The 19637-nt window shown below is 38.8% G+C and overlaps 4 protein-coding genes and 1 pseudogene across 4 annotated transcripts; 2 read left to right on the top strand and 3 right to left on the bottom strand.

The window, feature by feature from the left end:
* Positions 1-6208: 6208 nt before the first annotated feature.
* Positions 6209-8077, top strand: LOC9311885 (OTU domain-containing protein 5-A). The gene is made up of 5 exons (XM_021024087.1): positions 6209-6429; positions 6519-6573; positions 6677-6751; positions 6883-7153; positions 7256-8077. The coding sequence occupies exons 1-5, from the start codon at positions 6359-6361 to the stop codon at positions 7516-7518; spliced, it is 735 nt and encodes a 244-aa protein (XP_020879746.1). The 5' UTR covers positions 6209-6358; the 3' UTR covers positions 7519-8077.
* A 128-nt stretch (positions 8078-8205) lies between these two features.
* Positions 8206-10058, bottom strand: LOC9313591 (CDP-diacylglycerol--glycerol-3-phosphate 3-phosphatidyltransferase 1, chloroplastic). Its single transcript, XM_021024088.1, has 6 exons — positions 9620-10058; positions 9205-9302; positions 9062-9112; positions 8824-8964; positions 8673-8729; positions 8206-8562 (listed from the first exon to the last, which is right to left on the bottom strand). Exons 1-6 carry the CDS (start codon positions 9978-9980, stop codon positions 8365-8367), a joined length of 906 nt encoding a protein of 301 aa, XP_020879747.1. The 5' UTR covers positions 9981-10058; the 3' UTR covers positions 8206-8364.
* A 233-nt stretch (positions 10059-10291) lies between these two features.
* On the top strand, positions 10292-15713 carry LOC9311884 (annotated as a pseudogene).
* A 60-nt stretch (positions 15714-15773) lies between these two features.
* LOC9311883 (probable adenylate kinase 6, chloroplastic) lies at positions 15774-17440 on the bottom strand. The gene is given in 5 exon segments (XM_021026193.1): positions 15774-16026; positions 16117-16389; positions 16494-16634; positions 17105-17338; positions 17429-17440. Coding segments are annotated over 5 exon segments (798 nt in total). The 3' UTR covers positions 15774-15888.
* Positions 17441-17471: 31 nt separating this feature from the next.
* LOC9311882 (putative cullin-like protein 4) lies at positions 17472-19183 on the bottom strand. The gene is made up of 5 exons (XM_002875768.2): positions 18954-19183; positions 18757-18869; positions 18344-18678; positions 17905-18214; positions 17472-17819 (listed from the first exon to the last, which is right to left on the bottom strand). The coding sequence occupies exons 1-5, from the start codon at positions 19072-19074 to the stop codon at positions 17472-17474; spliced, it is 1227 nt and encodes a 408-aa protein (XP_002875814.2). The 5' UTR covers positions 19075-19183.
* Positions 19184-19637: the final 454 nt, after the last annotated feature.

Raw genomic sequence — 19637 nt, 5'->3', positions numbered from 1 at the left:
ATATGAAGTCAACATCTCAACCTCTGATGGGAAAAATTTGGTGGAGATACCGGATGAAGTTCTTGATAATGCAACACCGCTCTGGGAGGACTTCCTAGTCGGTAAATTCCTAGACATGGCTCCACATGTGGCCAAGATCCATGTAATAGTCAACAAAATTTGGAAACAGGTTTCAACGTCACAAAACATCGATGTCTATGAAGTTGATTCCACAACCCTGCGCTTTAGGGTCCGTGATCCTTTGATTCGAGCCAGGATTCTTCGGAGAGGGATGTGGAATATAGCAGAAGTACCGATGGTAGTTTCTAAGTGGTCTCCACTCACTGAGAAGGAAGGATTAGAGGAGAAATCAATACCCTTATCGGTATTCTTAAAAAAGATCCCGATGAACATGTTTTCATGGGAAGGTCTGAGCTTTATTACAAGCGCAGTGGGAGATCCAGTGCGTCTTCACCCAGAGACAGCAGCTTGTGCTAATTTTGATGTTGCAAAGGTCTTTGTTAATGCAGACTTGTCAAAAGATTTGCCGAAAAAGATACGATATTCAAAAAATGGTTCTGATTTTGAAGTGGAATTTCTCTACCCTTGGCTGCCACCACGATGTTCTACATGTGAAAAGTGGGGACATTTGGAAGCTCGATGTGTGGTAAACATGAAGAATCCTGGGACACAGACTCAGGGGAAGTCAGGAAAAGTTTCAAGCAACAAAACTGTGACAAAAGCTTCAGCTGTTGTTCTCGAAACAGAACAAATAGAAGAAAAAGCAACTACTCCGGCTAAGGAAGCACTGATTTCAGACACACCGATGAATGCAAACATAGTGACAACAATTGTTGACGAATCAGAGAAGTGGACTACGATTTCACCTGCAAAAGCAAGTCGAAGTCCAACCAGAAATGCTAGTCAAGAGGAGAAAGAAAGCTCGCTAGTCACGGCTTCAAAATTTGATGTCTTAAGTTCTATGGAGGAAGAGGGAGAAATTATTGAAAATGAAGTTTCTAAGGATGAAGAAAACGCACCGGGGGTCGACACTAACGCTAAAGAGCAGGATTTGGTCATGAATATCAACGAAACAGAGAAAGTAAGTAAAGGAAGAATACTGCTGAAGCGTACCTCAACTAAACAGTCAAAGGATACATCGGAGACTTCATCTTATGTAGCTAAGGACACAGTCCCAGTTACTTCGAGCAGGAGGATCCTCCGAAGAAATCAATAAATGTCGTGTTTCTCATGGAATGTGCGTGGTTTCAACAAATCTATTAAACATTCCGTAATTCGTAGTTGGATAAACAATGAAGATATGCATTTTGGCTGCTTATTGGAGACTAGAGTCAAGGAAAAGAAGGTAGCTCGTATTATCTCATCGGGTTTTCAAGATTGGTCATTTATGGCAAATTATGAGTTCAATCGGTTAGGCCGCATTTGGGTCCTCTGGAGATCTACTGTACGTATAACTCCGGTATTCAAAAGCGATCAACTCATTACATGTTCTGTTTTAAGAGAAGGAGCGACGGAGGAATTCTTTTGTTCTTTTATCTATGCAGAGAATTTAGTAGAAGAGAGAAGAAGTCTATGGGAGGATCTGAGAAATCATCATGACTCTCCACTGTTTAGAAATAAAGAATGGATACTCATGGGTGATTTTAATGAAATTCTTGATGGAGAAGAACATTCTGGCTTTGGTCACACTACTACTCTACCCCCGGGTATGAGAGAGTTTCAAGATGTTGTGCGATACTGCGCATTAACAGATATGGGTTCGCATGGTCCTTTATACACTTGGTGTAACAAGAGAGATGAGGGTTTGATTTGTAAGAAGTTGGATCGGGTCCTCATGAATGACACTTGGCTCCATAGACATCCGCAAACTTATTGTGTTTATGAAGCAGGTGGTTGCTCGGATCACCTTAGAAATCGAATTCAGCTTGACATGGGAACACCTGCAAAAAAGAAGCCTTTCAAATTTGTTAACTCATTAACAACTATGAAAGATTTTCTACCTCTGGTACAGTCTTTCTGGGATAATACGGCGACTATTTTCCATTCCACTACAGCTATGTTTCGTTTCTCCAAGAAACTTAAAGAGTTGAAGCCTTGTATCAGAAACTTAAGCCGAGAGAAATTGGGAGATTTAACAAAGAGGAAACAATCTGCATATAAAGAGCTATGTGACAAGCAGGAAATGACGCAAATGAATCCGGTAGACACTGTGTTTAGAGAAGAAGCAGAAGCATATGAAAGATGGCAACACATCGCTGAGCTAGAAGAGGGGTTTTTAAAGCAAAAGTCAAAGCTCCATTGGCTTGACATAGGAGATCAAAACAACAAAGTTTTTCATAATGCAGTTAAACTCCGTGAGGTAAAGAATACATTAAGAGAGATTCAACGGGATGATGGTTCAATTGCTTCCACTCAAGAGGACATCAAGCATGAAGCAGCCTCTTTCTTCTCGAATTTTCTTGATCAAATCCCTAGTGACTATGAAGGTATCACGATAGAAAAATTGGAATCCTTGCTGGACTTTAGATGCAGTGAAGAAAACAGAACTATGCTAGAAAAAGAGGTCACGGATGAGGAGGTTCACAAGGTCTTATTCTCAATGCCTGCAAACAAAAGTCCGGGTCCAGACGGTTACAGCAGTGAATTTTTCAAAAGTGCATGGCCAGTGATAGGGAAAGATTTTACTGTGGCAATACAATCCTTTTTCACAAAGGGGTTTCTTCCAAAGGGTGTCAACTCTACTATCCTTGCTCTGATCCCCAAAAAAGAAGAAGCAAGAACTATGAAAGACTATAGGCCCATCTCCTGTTGCAATGTCTTATACAAAGTGATCTCGAAGATTATGGCAAACAGATTAAAGGGTTTACTCCCGGAAATCATCTCTCCAAACCAAACTGCTTTCGTGAAGGATCGTCTACTCATGGAGAATGTTCTACTAGCTTCTGAATTGGTGAAAGATTACCATAAAGAAGACATATCACCTCGTTGTGCGATGAAAATTGATATCTCAAAAGCATTCGACTCGGTTCAATGGTCTTTCTTGCTCAACACGCTCCAGGCCCTAAATTTTCCCGAGAAGTATATTCATTGGATTCGGTTATGTATAACAACAGCATCATTCTCTGTTCAAGTGAATGGTGAGCTTGCGGGGTTTTTTGGAAGTAAAAGAGGTCTACGGCAAGGCTGCGCCCTTTCTCCTTACTTGTTTGTGCTATGCATGAATGTATTGTCGCATTTGATTAACAAAGCGGCGGTAGAAGAAAGATTTGGTTATCATCCACGATGTCACAGTCTTCTTCTTACCCATTTATGTTTTGCAGATGATCTCATGGTATTTGCTGAAGGGAGTAAGCGATCTATTGAAGGAGTCATCTCGATATTTGACGAGTTTAAGAGATACTCGGGTCTGCAAATTAGTCTTGAAAAGTCTACTCTGTACATGGCTGGGATACCGCAACAAACGCAAGATACCATCAGGATGAGCTTCCCATTTGAATCAGGTCACCTACCGCTAAGATATCTTGGGCTGCCACTGATGACTAAATCAATGACGAGTCATGACTATCTTCCTTTGATTGAGAAAATCAGAAACCGAATAAGCACTTGGACGACGAGATTTCTATCATATGCAGGGAGACTACAACTGATAAGATCTGTTATCACAAGTATCACGAACTTCTGGTCCACTGCTTTTAGGCTTCCCGGAGCATGTATGAAGGAGATAGAGAAGATATGCTCTGCTTTCTTATGGAGCGGTCCGGAACTGCGGAGTCACAAGGCTAAAATATCATGGGAAGTAGTTTGTCTCCCTAAACGGGAAGGAGGTTTAGGGCTACGACCACTAAAGGAGATAAACAAAGTCAACAGTCTAAAGCTCATATGGAGGTTACTCGCAGGGAAAGCATCACTTTGGGGACAGTGGATCCGGCAATACCTTATGCGACATAAACCTTTCTGGACTATCAAAGCATCACCAACTCAGGGCTCATGGATGTGGAGAAAGTTACTCAAGTTAAGAGAGACGGCTAAAGAGTTTCACATGATGAAAATACAAAGTGGAAAGAACACATCATTCTGGTATGACCACTGGTCCAGCCAGGGGAAGTTAGCAGACGTTCTTGGAGGTAGAGGATGCATAGATCTTGGAATTGTGAAGCACGCAACGGTGGAAGACGTCTTAACCACTCACCGGAGCAGACGACACCGAGTGGAGACCCTTAAAAAAATAGAAGCAGAGATTGTGGAACTGAAAACAAGTAGGAAACAAGGAGTTGATGATGTACACTTGTGGAAATGTAAAACAGGTTTCAAAGCACAGTTCTCAACTCGTGAGACATGGAAGCTGCTCAGAATTGGAAGACCAACATGTGATTGGGCCAACGGCGTGTGGTTCTCCCAAGCCACACCAAAATTTGCTTTTATCACTTGGCTTGCTATGCACAATAGGCTTTCAACGGGAGACCGAATGGAGAAATGGAATACCCGCGTCAACACCTCTTGCATCTTATGTGGAGGACTGCTGGAGACAAGGAACCACATCTTTTTTCGTTGTCCCTATTCTGAACAAGTTTGGGAGAAACTCACCAAAGGTCTACTAAGCAATCGCTACAGTTCGGACTGGGCACAAATCCAAGCCCTCATCTCAGGCACAACGCTAGCTCAACAACCACTTCTGCTCTTAAGATACACTCTTCAAGTTTCAGTTCATTCGATATGGAGAGAAAGAAATAACCGTAGACATGGCGAAAACCCCTCACCAGCCATTCTCCTTCACAAGTTCATCGATAAAACAATCCGTAATCGCATAACCAACCTTCGAAACATGAGGACAGGAAAATATGAGGATCTCCTCACGTTTTGGTTCTCTTCTCGTATTTAATGTATCCATCATAAACTCTATATTTCCATTCAGCTAAGCCACACTTGTTGTAACAAAGGTTTTTGATGAATAAAAATTTAACATTCATTCAAAAAAAAAAAAAAAAGATTGTTAGGGGAAAAAACCCGGAAAAACCGCCATCTATTTTTTTTTTGGCCGTTTAATACATATGTTTTTAAATTTGGAATAAAAATACCTCGTTTAATTGTTGTTGTCTTTTAAATTCTTTGTTTTTTAAATTTTGGTAGATTCATACATCCGCGTTAACGGCTGTTAACGATGATAACGGAATCGTTAACCAGAGTTAAAAATTAACCCATAGTGTTTACGTATATATATACAATCTCTTTTCAAACGTGTACGAAGATATTATCTTAGTCTGTTGGTTAAACGTGGGATAGAATATCTTTTGGGCCTGAGTTCGAGTCCTACCTTGGATTTTTTAGGCGTTTTAATTTTTTTTTTTTCTTCTTGTCGTTACTCAGATCCGGTTAACGATTCAGATGAAGAAGAGGACGATTGTGCTTATCGATGACTTCAGATCCTAGATTAGCTTCCGATTTCGCTTGGATTATCTTCGATTTCGTCATTCCGAGCATAAATACGCGAAGCTTAATGGCAGATTTTCCCATTCTCTTCTCTTTGATTTCTTCGTTGTTGCAGAAGAAGAAATCTGTTCAGATTTTGGTTCCAAAATTGTTGAGATGGTATTGGCTTTCATTGGTGATGGACTCGTCTTCTTTTGTGTTCTTTTGGTGTCCACTCCATGGTTTAGCTTAAGGTGGTGGTTCTGGTGGATTTTGCCGGCGGAGTAACGAGAAGAAGAAAAGAAAAAAAAAATCTTAAAGAAAATTAAAAAAGCTGCAGATCTGGGTTTCGAACCCTAGTTCTATGGGCAGAAAAACAGACCACTCACCACCAGACCACGGTAATAAATACCTAAATAAAGTCAAACATGTTTTATATACCTATTTAAATACGTGGGGTTAATTTTTAACTATGGTTAACGATTCCGTTACCATCGTTAACAGCCGTTAACGCGGATGTGTGAATCTACCAAAATTTAAAAAACAAAGAATTTAAAAGACAACAACAATTAAACGAGGTATTTTTATTCCAAATTTAAAAACACACGTATTAAACGGCCAAAAAAAAAATAGATGGCGGTTTTTCCAGGTTTTTTCCCGAGTGAAATCATACGCTAATAAAACCATACCGTCAGTATAACGAATGAACTATTCCTTTTTGAAACTTTTCTTTTTTTTTTTTTTTTTGGCCGGTGAATTTTCCTTTTAACTTTTGTTGTCGGTAATTTTCCTTTTTTTTTGTTCATTCTTGTAGTATATAACAGGACAATAATTCACAATTAACCGTGGGTGAAAAAAAAAATCCAATTAACGTTAAATCTAGCCCTAATCTTTTCTAAGAGAGAAGAGACTCTGTTTTGTATCAATCATCGATCAATTCCAACTCTAAAAGATGCCTAACACTCAGACGACGAAGTCGTTGTGTTTGGACGGTCTTAGTGATCGCGAAATACTTGAGTATAGGTATCGATCGATTGTTCTTTGTAAACTTTTTCAAAAGTTTTTGCCCGATAATCTCGACTATATGTTTTTTTTTTCTCCTGGATTTTCAGATTGGAATGGGAAGGTTACACCGAAATCAAGATGAAAAGTGATGGAAATTGCCAAGTAATTAATGTTTCTAAATAAAATTATACTCAATCAGCTTGACATATATATTGAATCATATTATGAATAACCCTTTTTCTTGTTTCTGTCAATTCTATTTCAGTTCCGTGCTTTAGCTGATCAACTTTATCAAACCTCGGATTGTCATAAACGTGTTAGACAAGAAATCGTAAAACAGGTAAATCTATCTTGAAACTTTTCCTAACTTTGCCGATTCTTTTTTTTTTTTTTACGTGTATTAATGTCATATGATGATGATTATGAGTTTTGGATAATGATTGATTGATGAATCTGTTTTCTCATGATCAGCTTAAATCTCATCCAAAGATTTACAAAGGGTTTGTGAATAATATGGACTTCTCCCAGTATGTAAAGAATATGTCCACTAACTCCGAATGGGGCGATGAAGTCACATTGAGAGTCGCTGCTGATGTGTATGGAGTCAAAATAGTACTCATTACATCAATCAAACTTACTCCATTCATGGAGTTTTTGCCCAAGTCTCAAAAAGAACCCGACAGGGTCATTCATTTGAGCTATCTCGCAGGGATCCATTTCAACTCCATCCACAAAAAAGGAGGTTAACTTTCTCTTCCTTCTCCATAGTATATACCTCATCTTTTACTCTTTAGAGCATTATTGTATCATTCTTTTTCTTCGTCTTGTTGGCTACGTACTTCAGGTTCAGGTTTATCTTCATCATCTGGTTCTGCCTCGATGGAGCTACAGAGGAAGAAGGAGAAGAAGGAGAAGAAGCAGAAGAAAAGGGATGAAGATGAGAACGAAAGGAAGGAGAAGGAGGAGAGGAAAAAAGAGAAGGAGGAGAAGAAAAAAGAGGAGGAGAAGAAAAAGGACAAGGAGGATAAGAAGAAGGCGAAGGTGAAAAAGGAGAAGAATGAGAAGAAGAACAGAAATCACCATTTTCACTTCTCTGATTTCATGTAAATGCTTGAACAAGAGAATGATTTGTTTTACTAAATTAAGAGTAGTCTGCATTTGACAAGTTGTATGTTATTATTGGGCTTTGTTACTTTGCGGTTGCTTCTACTCTTATAAGTTAATAATATGAGTAGCTTAACATAGTCTCCGCACCTTGGAAACATGTTAGGCCAAAAGCTGACAAATGCATTACTTGCAGAGACCTGATGCCATTGTCCGCAGCCACAAAGTCTATAAGAGGAACTCTAGAATTCTACATAGACAACTTCGTAGAAATAAGCAAAAAGACCATCAACAATTCGTCTTACCAGAGATGGGTTTATGGGGAATGGACTTATTTCCTTTGGCCTTTGACCTGATGTTGACTCTGCCTAATTTTGCTGTAACATGAATCTGACCGGGACCATTGGGTATGCTAGTGATACCAGAAGTCAGAGGCATAATCCATGTGCATATTTAAACGAATCATTTTGTGTTAATATTGAATACATATGAGTACAGATGATTGAACCAAACAAAGCTAATCAGAAGTAGACTTTTTGTTCGATAATTTGAAACTGCAGTGTATGAATAAAGAATGTTTGTTCCATAAGTTGGAAATACGTATTCAGCGTTTATAGAATACACTCATTATTAGGCTTTAATCTCGATCAAGACTATTTTGCACACTCTATATTGTGTTGGAAAAGTGCAAAGCAAAATCATCTACATATTCTCAAACTACTTAAGTGTTGCAGCATTCAAGTTTTGTGCTCTTGTACAGGCGATGACTGAGACCCTTTCCATCAATACATATATCCAAATGCAGGTCAAAGCAAAACAAAATCAATAGATGAATTACTACTACTAATACTACTTCATTAGTACTTTCCATATCTTCCTCATATAAACGGCTAAAGACCAAACTGATAGTCCTGCTGATACATAAAGCAAGCCAGCACCTGAAGCTACGAGCCATCCAACATTGCTATCCCGGCTTGCAAGAAGTATGGTTAGTGCTGTCATCTGCGTGGCGGTTTTCCACTTGCCCAAGTTATTTACAGCAACTGCCTGCAAGCATCAATCAATCCCATTCCACGATTCAATAAGAACAGAAACAAAAAAAAAGAAAGCTCTTACGCGATACAATATCAGAGATAGATGTTGCTGATTTAAGTTACCTCTAACAGCTTCCCATTTTGAGATGCAGCCCATTCTCTTACTGCTGACATAGTAATCTACAAATGTATTTTATATAGTTAAGGACATGTTTACTTATTCTGCAAGTGAATGATATCAAGGAATTACAATCAATTTTGCTATAAATCTTACCTCCCTACCAATGATTGCAATAGAAGGTACGGTCAATAACCATGGAACTGGTCCTAATTCAGCAATGTCGATAGGTTTTGTACACAGTAAGATCAATGTAGCTGAAAGTCCAAGACATACATAAATCAGAGATATGTGTATCTAGTCTACATAGATCTCTTTTTCCACTATAATAAATGAAGCTTAGTCTTAAGAAAAAATCAAAGGAGGAGGCTTAGAGGAAGACAAGTCTGCACACCTTATCTGCAACTGGATCCAAAAAGGCACCAAACGCAGAACCTAACCTCATCTGAAATTTGTACATGATTAGACCCGTTAAGATTGCAATGTGAAATGCGGGAAAACATATCGAAGACACAGATAATGGTAAAAAGAAAGAACCTTGCGGGCAAGATAGCCGTCAAGCCAGTCTGTAATGGCTGCTGCAATGAAAATGCTTGTTGTAGCAGTTGTTCCCCACCAACTATCAACATAAAAGGCTACAAGCAAAAACAAAAGAATGAACAATTTTACATAATATACAATCCAAAAAAGACTGAGACCTCTCCCACAAGATTAGAACTTAGAAGTAATGGAAACTAGACGTTCGATAAAACATAGAGGAAAGCTTAAAATCCACATTAGCCAAAGATTAAGTGTATCTGTGTCTAATGTTGTTTTCAAGCAAAACAAAAAATTGAGCACACGAAATGATTCTACAAACCCAGAATGGATCATGATCACTTATTAAACCCATTTGTTCAAATACTGTGACACATTCGAATCCAAAACAATTGGAGGTAACAAAGTAACGTACTTGCGACGAGGAGCGGAACGGCAGCGACACGGCCAAGTGTTAATACGGTGGGTAATGTAAGAACTTTGGAAGATGATTGCGACGGAGGCGGTGAAGAATTGCCATCACCATCAAGCTGACCGTGACCACTGAAACTGTTTCGGGAAGAGGAAGTTGGTCTGCTTTGCTCCGACGAAGAGGATGAAGAAAAGTAGGAAATGCGGTGGTGGCGAATCGGAAACCTTAGAGATGTACGGGAGGAGTAACGGGAAGTGATAATGCAGCGGCTAAGATGCGCCGGAAAAGAAAAAGTTGGGGATGGACGTAACGTGCGCCGCAAATTGACATCGACGATTAACGAAGCGAGACCGGATCTGAGCATGGGCGAGCTACTATTTTGGATCGCTTCGATTTTTGATTGCAAAATTGAAAAAAAAAAAAAAGGTAAAAGTCAAAGAAGATGAAGTTTAAGGGTACCTGAAAAAATTCAAAGATTTGGAATTCGAAGAAATTGGGAAGACGGTGTGTGTGACGTGGACTCAAAAGGGTATAAATGACTTTTAAATAAACACGAAACAAGTTGGGCTTTAGTTGATTTAGGCCCAAAATTATTAATCTATAGTAAAAGTGTATTTCCAAAGAAGGACAAAAGTCTCGGGAATTTGATGATAAGTAAAGAAAATAATTAAAGTATGTAATAACGTCCTCTACAATCTCGGACCTTTTTCTTCGTCTCTGTAGTAACTTCATCTTCTTTTTTCAACTTCAGTCGCGTGTAATGAAGATCAATTAGTATTGCTTGCTCCCTCGGATCTTCTTCTTCGCTCAGCCATATTTTTCAACTATCACCGCCTCTACTTGGAGAGATCTCGTTCTCCGACTAAGGAATTATGATCGCCGACGCCGTTTCTAAGTCTGACCACAAAAGGTATCGCTTTTCTAGCTTCTCCATTGCTACATTTCCTAGCTCTTTGGGTTTCTGTTTCTACTGTACTACATTTGAGGGATGTTTTTTTGAAATTGCGGTTTCTCACTTCTCTGCTCTCGATTTGCTGAGCAAAATGCCGTCTTTTTAGATCACTAGTTGAGCATCTAGTGATCATTGATAATGATTTGATCTTTAGCTTAGTTACTGGAACAAAATTGAAGAGGGTCGTGTAAAGTGAAAATATGTTGTAAATCAGATGGTTTGTCAAGGATGCAATTTGTTTCAATGGACGGAGATTTTGTTTGATTTATGGATGGAATTGAAATATTCTTAGTACTGAGGAAGTTAATGTGGTTGGTTTTATGAACAGGGATGCATATGGATTTTCTGTGAGGCCTCAGCATGTGCAAAGATACCGAGAATATGTTAATATCTACAAGGTTCTATCTCCATAACTTTTATTTTCTACTCGGAAATTTCTTTTACATGATTTAGTGCACATTCGCATTCTTAGAAAAAAAGGATTGGTTCTTTTAAAATTTGGTGATCCCATAAAAAAGCTTTGTTACAGGGAAAACCCCTGTGTGAAAGAATTCAGTAGTGGACTAAACTTAGAAGTTCGCTTAATGGTCTTGGTATAATCAATATCGAAAGGCTTCATAGATCATAAGTCATTTTTGGTTCTTTAATGGTTGACGCAGTCACTGTCACTCGATGTTTCACCTTAACATTCTAATGCTGTTTTTTACTGATAAACTGCAGGAGGAAGAAGAGGAGAGGTCGGCCAGGTGGAACAATTTCCTGGAAGATCATGCAGAATTTGGTGTGTCGAATGGATCGTCTGAAAATAATCATGTCAATCCAAGTGAAAGTGACAAGAAAATAGAAGAGGAATCAAACAAGGGTGCTGAAAGAAAAGATCTGAATACTGACAAGCCAGGTTCTGATTTAAATCCTGGGAATGCGAGAGAGGAAGATGAGGTTCCCAATGCAGAGAAAAATGTGCACAAAGTTCTGTTGTGGGCTGAGATCAGACCATCTCTTCAAGCAATTGAGGACTTGATGAGTGTCCGTGTCAAAATAAAGGGGGATTCCACAAATGCCGAGCAAGAAGCTCAGAAATTGAATTCCTTACCCTCTACTGATGAGACCAAATCTTCAAAGGGAGTGTCTGAGAATGATTCTGAAGATGAGTTCTATGAAGTGGAGAGATCAGATCCAATTCAGGATGGTTCTTCAGATAGTACAAGTGTCTCCAGCATGTCTGCTGCTGCTGATGCAACTTCCCTAATATCTGCATGCCCCTGGAAAGACGAACTTGAAGTTCTTGTTCATGGCGGGGCACCTATGGCTCTGAGGGGTGAGGTAGTAAATCCTATCATTCTGTATTATCTCCTTCTCTTGTCTAGCATTCTCCTGCTATTGATAGTTAGTTCTTATTATCCTTATTTTCTGCTCAATAATCTGAAAGTATATATACAAATATTCAGCTCTGGCAAGCATTTGCGGGAGTCAAGAAACGTCGGGTCAAGAATTATTACCAAAATCTGCTAGCTGCTGATAGTCTAGGAAACGACATAGAGCAGGAGCACATGCAGCATGCAGATGAGAAAGGTTCAAGTACAGACCCCATCGCTGTTGTAGAAAAATGGAAAGGACAGATAGAAAAGGTTAGCAACTGTATTATCCTCCATTACTTGGCATCCAGTATTTTTTAACAAATGGTGCAGTACTGGACTCCTGTTGATCTTGGTCATTTTTCTCAAGTTGTTGCTTATTTCATTACAGGATTTACCCCGGACATTTCCAGGTCATCCTGCCCTAGATGATGATTTCAGAAATGCTCTGCGGCGATTGCTAACTGCCTATGCTAGGCATAATCCCTCTGTTGGATACTGTCAGGTATTCGGTTATTAAATACTGTCACTTCTGTATTCATGCTCACAAAATTGAACATCTCAGTTATTTGTTATCTTGAATCAATACATCATGTGCAGGCAATGAATTTCTTCGCTGCACTTTTATTACTTCTGATGCCCGAAGAAAATGCCTTTTGGTATGTTCGGAAACTACTCTCCAACTCCTAATTTTGGTTTTCAATGAAAATCAAACTCTTTGGTTCTGTGTGAAGTTCGTGTATCTATGACTTCCTTTTCTTCTGGTTGAATATTAACTACTGTTAGCCCATTCCTCAAATCTTCTTCTTAACAAACATGTAAGTTAACTAAATATTACTTCGAATTTTAAGGTCGCTTATAGGAATCATTGATGACTACTTCCATGATTATTATTCAGAAGAGATGATCGAGTCCCAGGTAAAACAGTAATCTTTTTGTCGTACAGTATTTTCCTATCCTTTAGGGCCGACTAGTGATCTCATCATAAAAGATTTTACTTTCCCCAGGTTGACCAACGAGTTCTGGAGGAGTTGCTTCGAGAGCGATTTCCTAAATTGGGTTAGTTTTTTCATAGTCTTGTTTCATCTTACCAAAAATTTGGAGTTGGTGCTAACACTCTTTGTGATTTCTGTCCATCTGCAGTTCATCATCTAGATTTTCTTGGAGTCCAGGTGGCTTGTGTTACAGGGCCATGGTTTCTTTCCATCTTCATTAATATGCTTCCATGGGAAAGTGGTCAGGTTTTTAGAAATTGGAATTTTAAACTTTATTTTTAGAGGCAAATTGTTTATATATTCTTACGTTTTTCTGAATGTCAGTCTAAAATATCTTCTTTGGTATAACAGTTCTCAGAGTGTGGGATGTGCTTCTATTTGAAGGAAATCGTGTTATGCTTTTCAGAACAGCACTCGCATTGGTGGAATTTTACGGTACTCAGTTGAACCTAAGTGTCCATATGATTTAAGTAATAATCAATGGAATTGCTCTAACATTTTTATGCTTGCCATATCAGGTCCTGCATTGGTTACAACCAAGGACACTGGAGATGCTGTTACTTTGTTACAGTCAATGACTGGTTCAACATTTGATAGCAGCCAGCTCGTTTTCACTGCTTGCATGGGTTACCAAAATGTACATGAAAGTAGATTGCAGGAACTAAGAAGCAAACACAGGCCAGCAGTAATAGCTGCATTTGAGGAAAGATTAAAGGGGCTTCAAGCTTGGAGGGATTCAAAAGGCCCTGCGACCAAATTACATAATTCTAAGCAAGACCCAAATTCTGTTTTAGCTAGCAAAGCCTCATCGTCAAATGGGAGTTTATCTCGTTCTGAATCAGGATCCAGTTATGCAGACGACGTCTTTATTAGCCTGACTGGGGATGGTGAGATAGATTGTTTTCAAGATCTTCAAGGACAGGTAATTTGTGTCATCCTTTCTGTTGGGTTGGAGATGTTGCCCCTAGGAACTTGAAAGATAAATGTGATGGGTAGTAACAATTAAGAAAGTTTCTTACATGAACTTTAGCTGGACCAACTAATACCACTACTGCGAATATAAGTACGCATTAGTGCAAGTAATTGCAATGTCAACTTAGAATAAAAACATTTGCCCACAACGACTCCAGGTTCTCTGGTTGAAGGGTGAACTCCACAAGTTGCTTGAGGAGAAAAGATCCACTTAACTAAGGTTAATCTCTTATCTTAGTATATGACTTTAAATACTGAAATCACTCGTGAACTTTTTATATATATCCTTATTATTCCTCGATCACTTCCTATGTTATTATAGAGCTGAAGAGTTGGAGATAGCTCTCATGGAGATGGTCAAACAAGATAATCGACGTCAACTGAATGCTAAGGTATTCCCGTTTGTGATTTGAAACTCTGTTTCCTAATTAAGCATGTGGGTGTAGGTTCAGTTGCTTCTATGCTGTCATGAATAAGGATGATACTTGCTCCTTCTATTTGAGATAGTCTGATTTGTTTCATGCTACTGAACATAAATTTTGGGTAGATTGAGCAGTTAGAGCAAGAGGTGACAAAGCTTCGAAGACTTGTTTCTGATAAGAGGGAACAAGAAGGTGCTAACTATGATACAGGTTTGCATTTGCAACTTGTTTACTTCTCAAATTAATCTGTTCTCTTCTATTGCAATTCAATGTATGGTAATTCTTAGACCACTTGAAATTTATGAAGGTCTTGATGCGGATGGAGCAAGAACATAAAGTAACAGAAGATGCACGGAGACTTGCTGAGCAGGATGCAGCAGCTCAGAGACATGCTGCTGAAGTGCTTCAGGTTAGAAAGTTTGCATTGACTAATGACTACAACTATTGATGAAAGTGTGTTGCCTATCTGTTTCAAAGAGTCTTAACTGCTACCTCTATTTTGTGTGTGTATGGTCAACTAAGTGTATGATTTATCGACTGACTTATCTACTTGCTATAGAAATTTGGAGCTTGCTGGTTCTTCTTTAGCATGATACCTTATGGCATGTTTACTTTATGAGGATGTCATCTTGCTAGAGTTTCTTTGTCTCAGAATACACAGTATTCGAGGCGACAAAAAAAGTTATCCTGATTATGATAATGCTAATGGTGTAGGAAAAGTATGAAGAAGCTGTTGCAGCACTCGATGAGATGGAGAAGAGGGCAGTTATGGCAGAGTCCATGTTGGAGGCGACTTTGCAGTATCAATCTGGCCAAGTTAAAGCACAACCTTCACCACGGTCTGTTTCTCAGGCATATATCAAGTGAACTTCGTGTAAAAAACTAGACTTTCCATTGGGTGCATTAATTCACCATTTGTTTTCTGAAACTTTTCAGGCAACTGAAGCAAGATTTGCCGGTCATAGTCAGTCCCTAGAATCTTATCCAAGTCAGTCTTCTTCTTTCTCTGACTCTCATATATAGTCAAGAGTTCAGTGTATGTAACAATTGGAGTTTCTTTGGTCTTCAAAACCAATTGTGAATATTACATCTGATCTGTTGCTGGCATTAACAAGGCCTTTCTGACCTGCGATTGCAGAACTCTACATATCAAAAACCTAAGGAGCAAGTTAATGACGCGAAGTCATCAACAGAAGGACAAAACACAAACTTCATAGCAGAAGAACACAAAGCTCTAAGACACTGCGACACTCCGTAAGGTATATAATTATACAACTTGCCGATTAGATTGTCGACATAACTAGTAGATATTGAATTACATAATTTCTTTGGTAAGCATATAGAAACAATTCGTTGTAAGTCAAAACTCTGTTTGTATGACAAAAAGAGTTTTCAACTATCTATAGTGGACCAGAAGCCACAAAGAAACTTCACTATATAATATATGCATCAAATAACCACAAAGGGACATGTATCTCTTTTATTGACTATCTTAAGCATATATGCACGAGGAGGATTACTCGAGCAAAGAATGTAGTACACGTTGTTTGATTCAACCATACAATGCAGAGAGAGATTAGGCTATTGCAGACTGTTTATCGTTTTCAAGGTGTAATGCTCTAAGGAGCCTTGGCCATGACTCGGGGATTCCACCGGGTAATTCAAATTCCAATAGCTTCCCGCGCTTCTTGTAGAATTCCTCCACTGGTTGAGTCTGTGAAAGAGGAAAAACATATAAACATTGTTAATTCTATGAAAATTTGAATCATGGAACTATGGAAGAAGTTAGAAGAAATATTTTTACCATTTTGTTGTAAATCCGGAGTCTTTCCTTGATAACTTCTTCGGTGTCATCAGCTCAACTTATAAGCTTCGATTCACAGTTTGGCGGAGGAAGAAGAGGAGGCATATACATTCTGGGACTATCATCATCACCTTTGATATCAATGCACGCAACGTTATAGTTTGCACCACACTCGCTGCAAATTCTTCTTCCTAAACATTTCGCAAGTAATGCCTCTTCTCGAAGCTTCAGGTTGATCACCAGATCGATATTAGTTACTCCCTCCAGTGTATCCTACAAGACCAAAAAAAAAAAAAAACAGAGTTGTCAAGGTATTTGAACCAAAGAGTCAGCCATCCTTTAGCTTGAATTCTACAAAAGCAATATACAATGCTTACCGCTTGTGTTACGGTTCTTGGAAAACCATCAAGAATGTAACCAGATTCACCCTTCTCTTTGCCAGCTTGGAGCCGCTTTGATAACAAACTTATAATGAATTCATCAGGAACCAATTTCCCATGGTTAACAAGCTCCTTCAGCTACACCAATACAGATATGCTAATCACTTAACAACGAACAGTCTTTAACATATAGTAAAACTCAATGTTTCAACCCTTGTTCTAGTTCTACACAAAAGATATATACAACCCCAAATTCGTTATCCATCATTGGATCCTCTTTATACCAAAAGAATTCTCATTTCAAAGGAAAAATCTGATCTTAGCACATCATGTTGTCATGTTGATGACATTTGTGACCTCATATGAGACTTAACAACCAAAATTCAACATTTACATCAAAATGAGACCAATTTTCTCAGCAGACTCAATTCAAGATCACTGAACACACAAATCAAAATCTCAAAATCTCAAAATCATAGAATCAATTGATCTCTATGTCTTCTTCACTGAGCATCTCTATAGAGAGTGGTTTCAACAATAAACAAAGAACAAATCAACAGAACCACACAGCTACAAAAATTAATCGCTAATTAATTGAGAATTTTTACCTGAGAGGAGAGGAGGCCAGAGGAGGAGAGCTCTTCACGAACGAGATCACCAGTGGCAATATGAGGAACGCCGAGGAGAGAAGAGAGACGAGAGGCATAGGTTCCTTTACCAACACCAGGACATCCAAGAAACACCCAGTGGAAATTTCTGCCTTTGTATGGAGACGGAGACGTGGACGTAGAGGAAGACTTCTCGAGCTGAGACGCGGCCTCCTCCAAATAGGTAATGCTAGTCTATAAACATCTACTACGTCTTGCATATTTTTGTTGCGTCAACATACAAAACACATCTCCTTATTTTTTTATTTTTTTTTAGATAGCAACCACAACTTCCATGACGAGTACATAATTAAGTCTTTTATAACAATCATAAGAATCGCCCATAATGTAAACGCCCTAGCCGATCGAATCGAATCCGTTTAATCTGCAGAGACTCTGTTTCTGATTCCTCCCAAGGCAAACCAAGATCCTTAAAACATTGTTTGGCTGTCTTCTCCAACGAAGCATCTTCTGAGAAACAAGTGTGGCAAATCTTGTCAATATTTTTCTTCAACTCCGCCAATGATGAGTCTTCCTTTAACATCTTCTGCCCGGTTTGCAAAATATAGGAGTTCAAAGCATCGTTCAACTGCCCCAGTAAGTCCATCTTAGAGAACAAACGATACATCCTACTAAGGACATCATGGCTTCTCTCATCCATAAACTTCACAAAACCCTGCAACCACAAGGGCTTAGAAAACATATTGTTCACAAAAGTCAAAGAGATCAAAGGGAAAAGAGAGCTAGCTGCTTATGAGGACCTTTTCAAGAATGACAGAAACATGATCCCTTAGAAGTATTCTCTCAACAGCCTCCATCAACGATTTCTTGAACCCTCTAAAAAAGTAGAGGTGTCTGCAATTTTCCTTCTCCTTACGCAGCATTTGCTCGACATGCTTCAAATAATGGGGAATGTCGGACTGCTCCTTGAACTGCAGTGATTCTGCTGAGTAAAACTCAACAGCGCAGTCCATAAAAGGCTTCTCGAAGAAGCCCGACTTGTAGAACCATGGCCCATGCAACAAAACCCAAAGATTCTTTAGCTGAGTCGTGTCAACAGCCTTGCCTAATCTGGTGGTAACAATAGAAAGGCAAAAGAGTGATCTCAGTAAATCCAAATCTATCAACACGTAATAACAATGATAATTCTAATATCATGACATTTACCAATCTATCCACCCTAATGTAACAGAAATGTACCTTTGATCTCTAATGAGGTTTAAGTTGATGGAAAGAAGCTTGTCACGAACTTTAGAGGCTAAGCAGAGATGCTTGGGGAAAAGCTCAATACCCAAGTCCCACAATGATTTCAGACCAACTGTATGACCTTCATACGCAATGCTACAGAGATCCTGCAACTTGCGGCGAAACTCCAGGCAACAATTCTCCATGAGTGGCAGGAAAACAGAGGGATCATCATCGCAATGCGATTCGAAATACTGTATAGCTGCAGAGATGTATATCTCACACTCCTCCAAGATCAGCTTGTAAAGGGTTTCTCCTGATGACTTTGACCACCATGCTTTATGAACAGCCTGGATGATGCAAGAACATTCAAGAAAAAACATTTAGAAAGAAAGAAGAAATAAGCAAAAGTAGATACGAGAACATACGTTGAAAATCTCAGAGCAGTGATAATCTTGTGGCTCATCGAGGAAGATGGTTCTTATAGCTGGCTTTAGCTTTGTCCAAGCATCATCCAAATAAATTTTAGGGTCTCGTTTAGCTATATGATGTCAAAAACATGAAAACAAAATTATGATAATCATAGCTACGAATACATAATACAAAATATGAAAGAGAGGCATACGTATATCAGGGATGATGGGCTTGAAAACCCGCAAACCAGGAGTAGTCTTCATGGAGATATTCGCAGGATCGTTATCTTCATGATCGTCTGTGATTAAGCGATTGATGGGTTGTGGATTCATGATAGCCAATTGTGAAACTAAGTGGAATCAGAGGTATCGATCCATAAGATACGGATAAAAGAGGAATTTTCAGTTTATGCTTATTGAGGAAGTTAGGGTTAACAAAACTTCGGAAACCAATTTATTTTTACAAAATGATTTATTAAATTGAGTCTAGTGATAATAAAAAAGGATATTTCATTAAAGATATTTTATCTTATTATTCATAGTTAATTTTTTCTTGTTACCTTTTTTGACTAAGCTTTTTAGAGTAATTTAGCATCTTTTATGTGCTATTCTATTTAATTTCCCTTATAAAAAAGTAACTGTTCTTTCCTAGCTTCTGGTAGTATCTTCACTAGTCCTCAGAATATTAGTGCTCTTGGGATGGATATTTGTGAGAACGTTTCTTCTTCTTTTTGGCAACACATAGTGAAGTTCCGTTGCGAGGAGAAGAAGTATGAGAAGGAGCAACAACTTGTGAGCTACTACAGCTTTGGCTATCAGGAGGGCTCCCTCCAGTTGATAGGGGCTAGTCCAAACCCAAACAAAACTTGCAACACATTGTGGCAATTCTGATGGGT

This window comes from Arabidopsis lyrata (genome assembly GCF_000004255.2).
Source record: "Arabidopsis lyrata subsp. lyrata unplaced genomic scaffold ARALYscaffold_5, whole genome shotgun sequence".
Lineage (NCBI taxonomy): Eukaryota > Viridiplantae > Streptophyta > Magnoliopsida > Brassicales > Brassicaceae > Arabidopsis > Arabidopsis lyrata.
This window is presented reverse-complemented; position numbering and strand designations above follow the sequence as displayed.

Coding starts and splice junctions, on each gene's coding strand:
- LOC9311885 (XM_021024087.1), top strand. CDS start 6,359: ATGCCTAACACTCAGACGACGAAGTCGTTGTGTTTGGACGGTCTTAGT. Junction 6,430..6,518: donor CGCGAAATACTTGAGTATAG/GTATCGATCGAT, acceptor CTGGATTTTCAG/ATTGGAATGGGAAGGTTACA. Junction 7,154..7,255: donor CTCCATCCACAAAAAAGGAG/GTTAACTTTCTC, acceptor TACGTACTTCAG/GTTCAGGTTTATCTTCATCA.
- LOC9313591 (XM_021024088.1), bottom strand. CDS start 9,980: ATGCTCAGATCCGGTCTCGCTTCGTTAATCGTCGATGTCAATTTGCGG. Junction 9,303..9,619: donor CGTTCCGCTCCTCGTCGCAA/GTACGTTACTTT, acceptor TTTTGCTTGTAG/CCTTTTATGTTGATAGTTGG. Junction 8,730..8,823: donor TTGCAATCATTGGTAGGGAG/GTAAGATTTATA, acceptor ATACATTTGTAG/ATTACTATGTCAGCAGTAAG.
- LOC9311882 (XM_002875768.2), bottom strand. CDS start 19,074: ATGAATCCACAACCCATCAATCGCTTAATCACAGACGATCATGAAGAT. Junction 18,679..18,756: donor ACTGCTCTGAGATTTTCAAC/GTATGTTCTCGT, acceptor TGCATCATCCAG/GCTGTTCATAAAGCATGGTG. Junction 17,820..17,904: donor TTTCTGTCATTCTTGAAAAG/GTCCTCATAAGC, acceptor TTGTGGTTGCAG/GGTTTTGTGAAGTTTATGGA.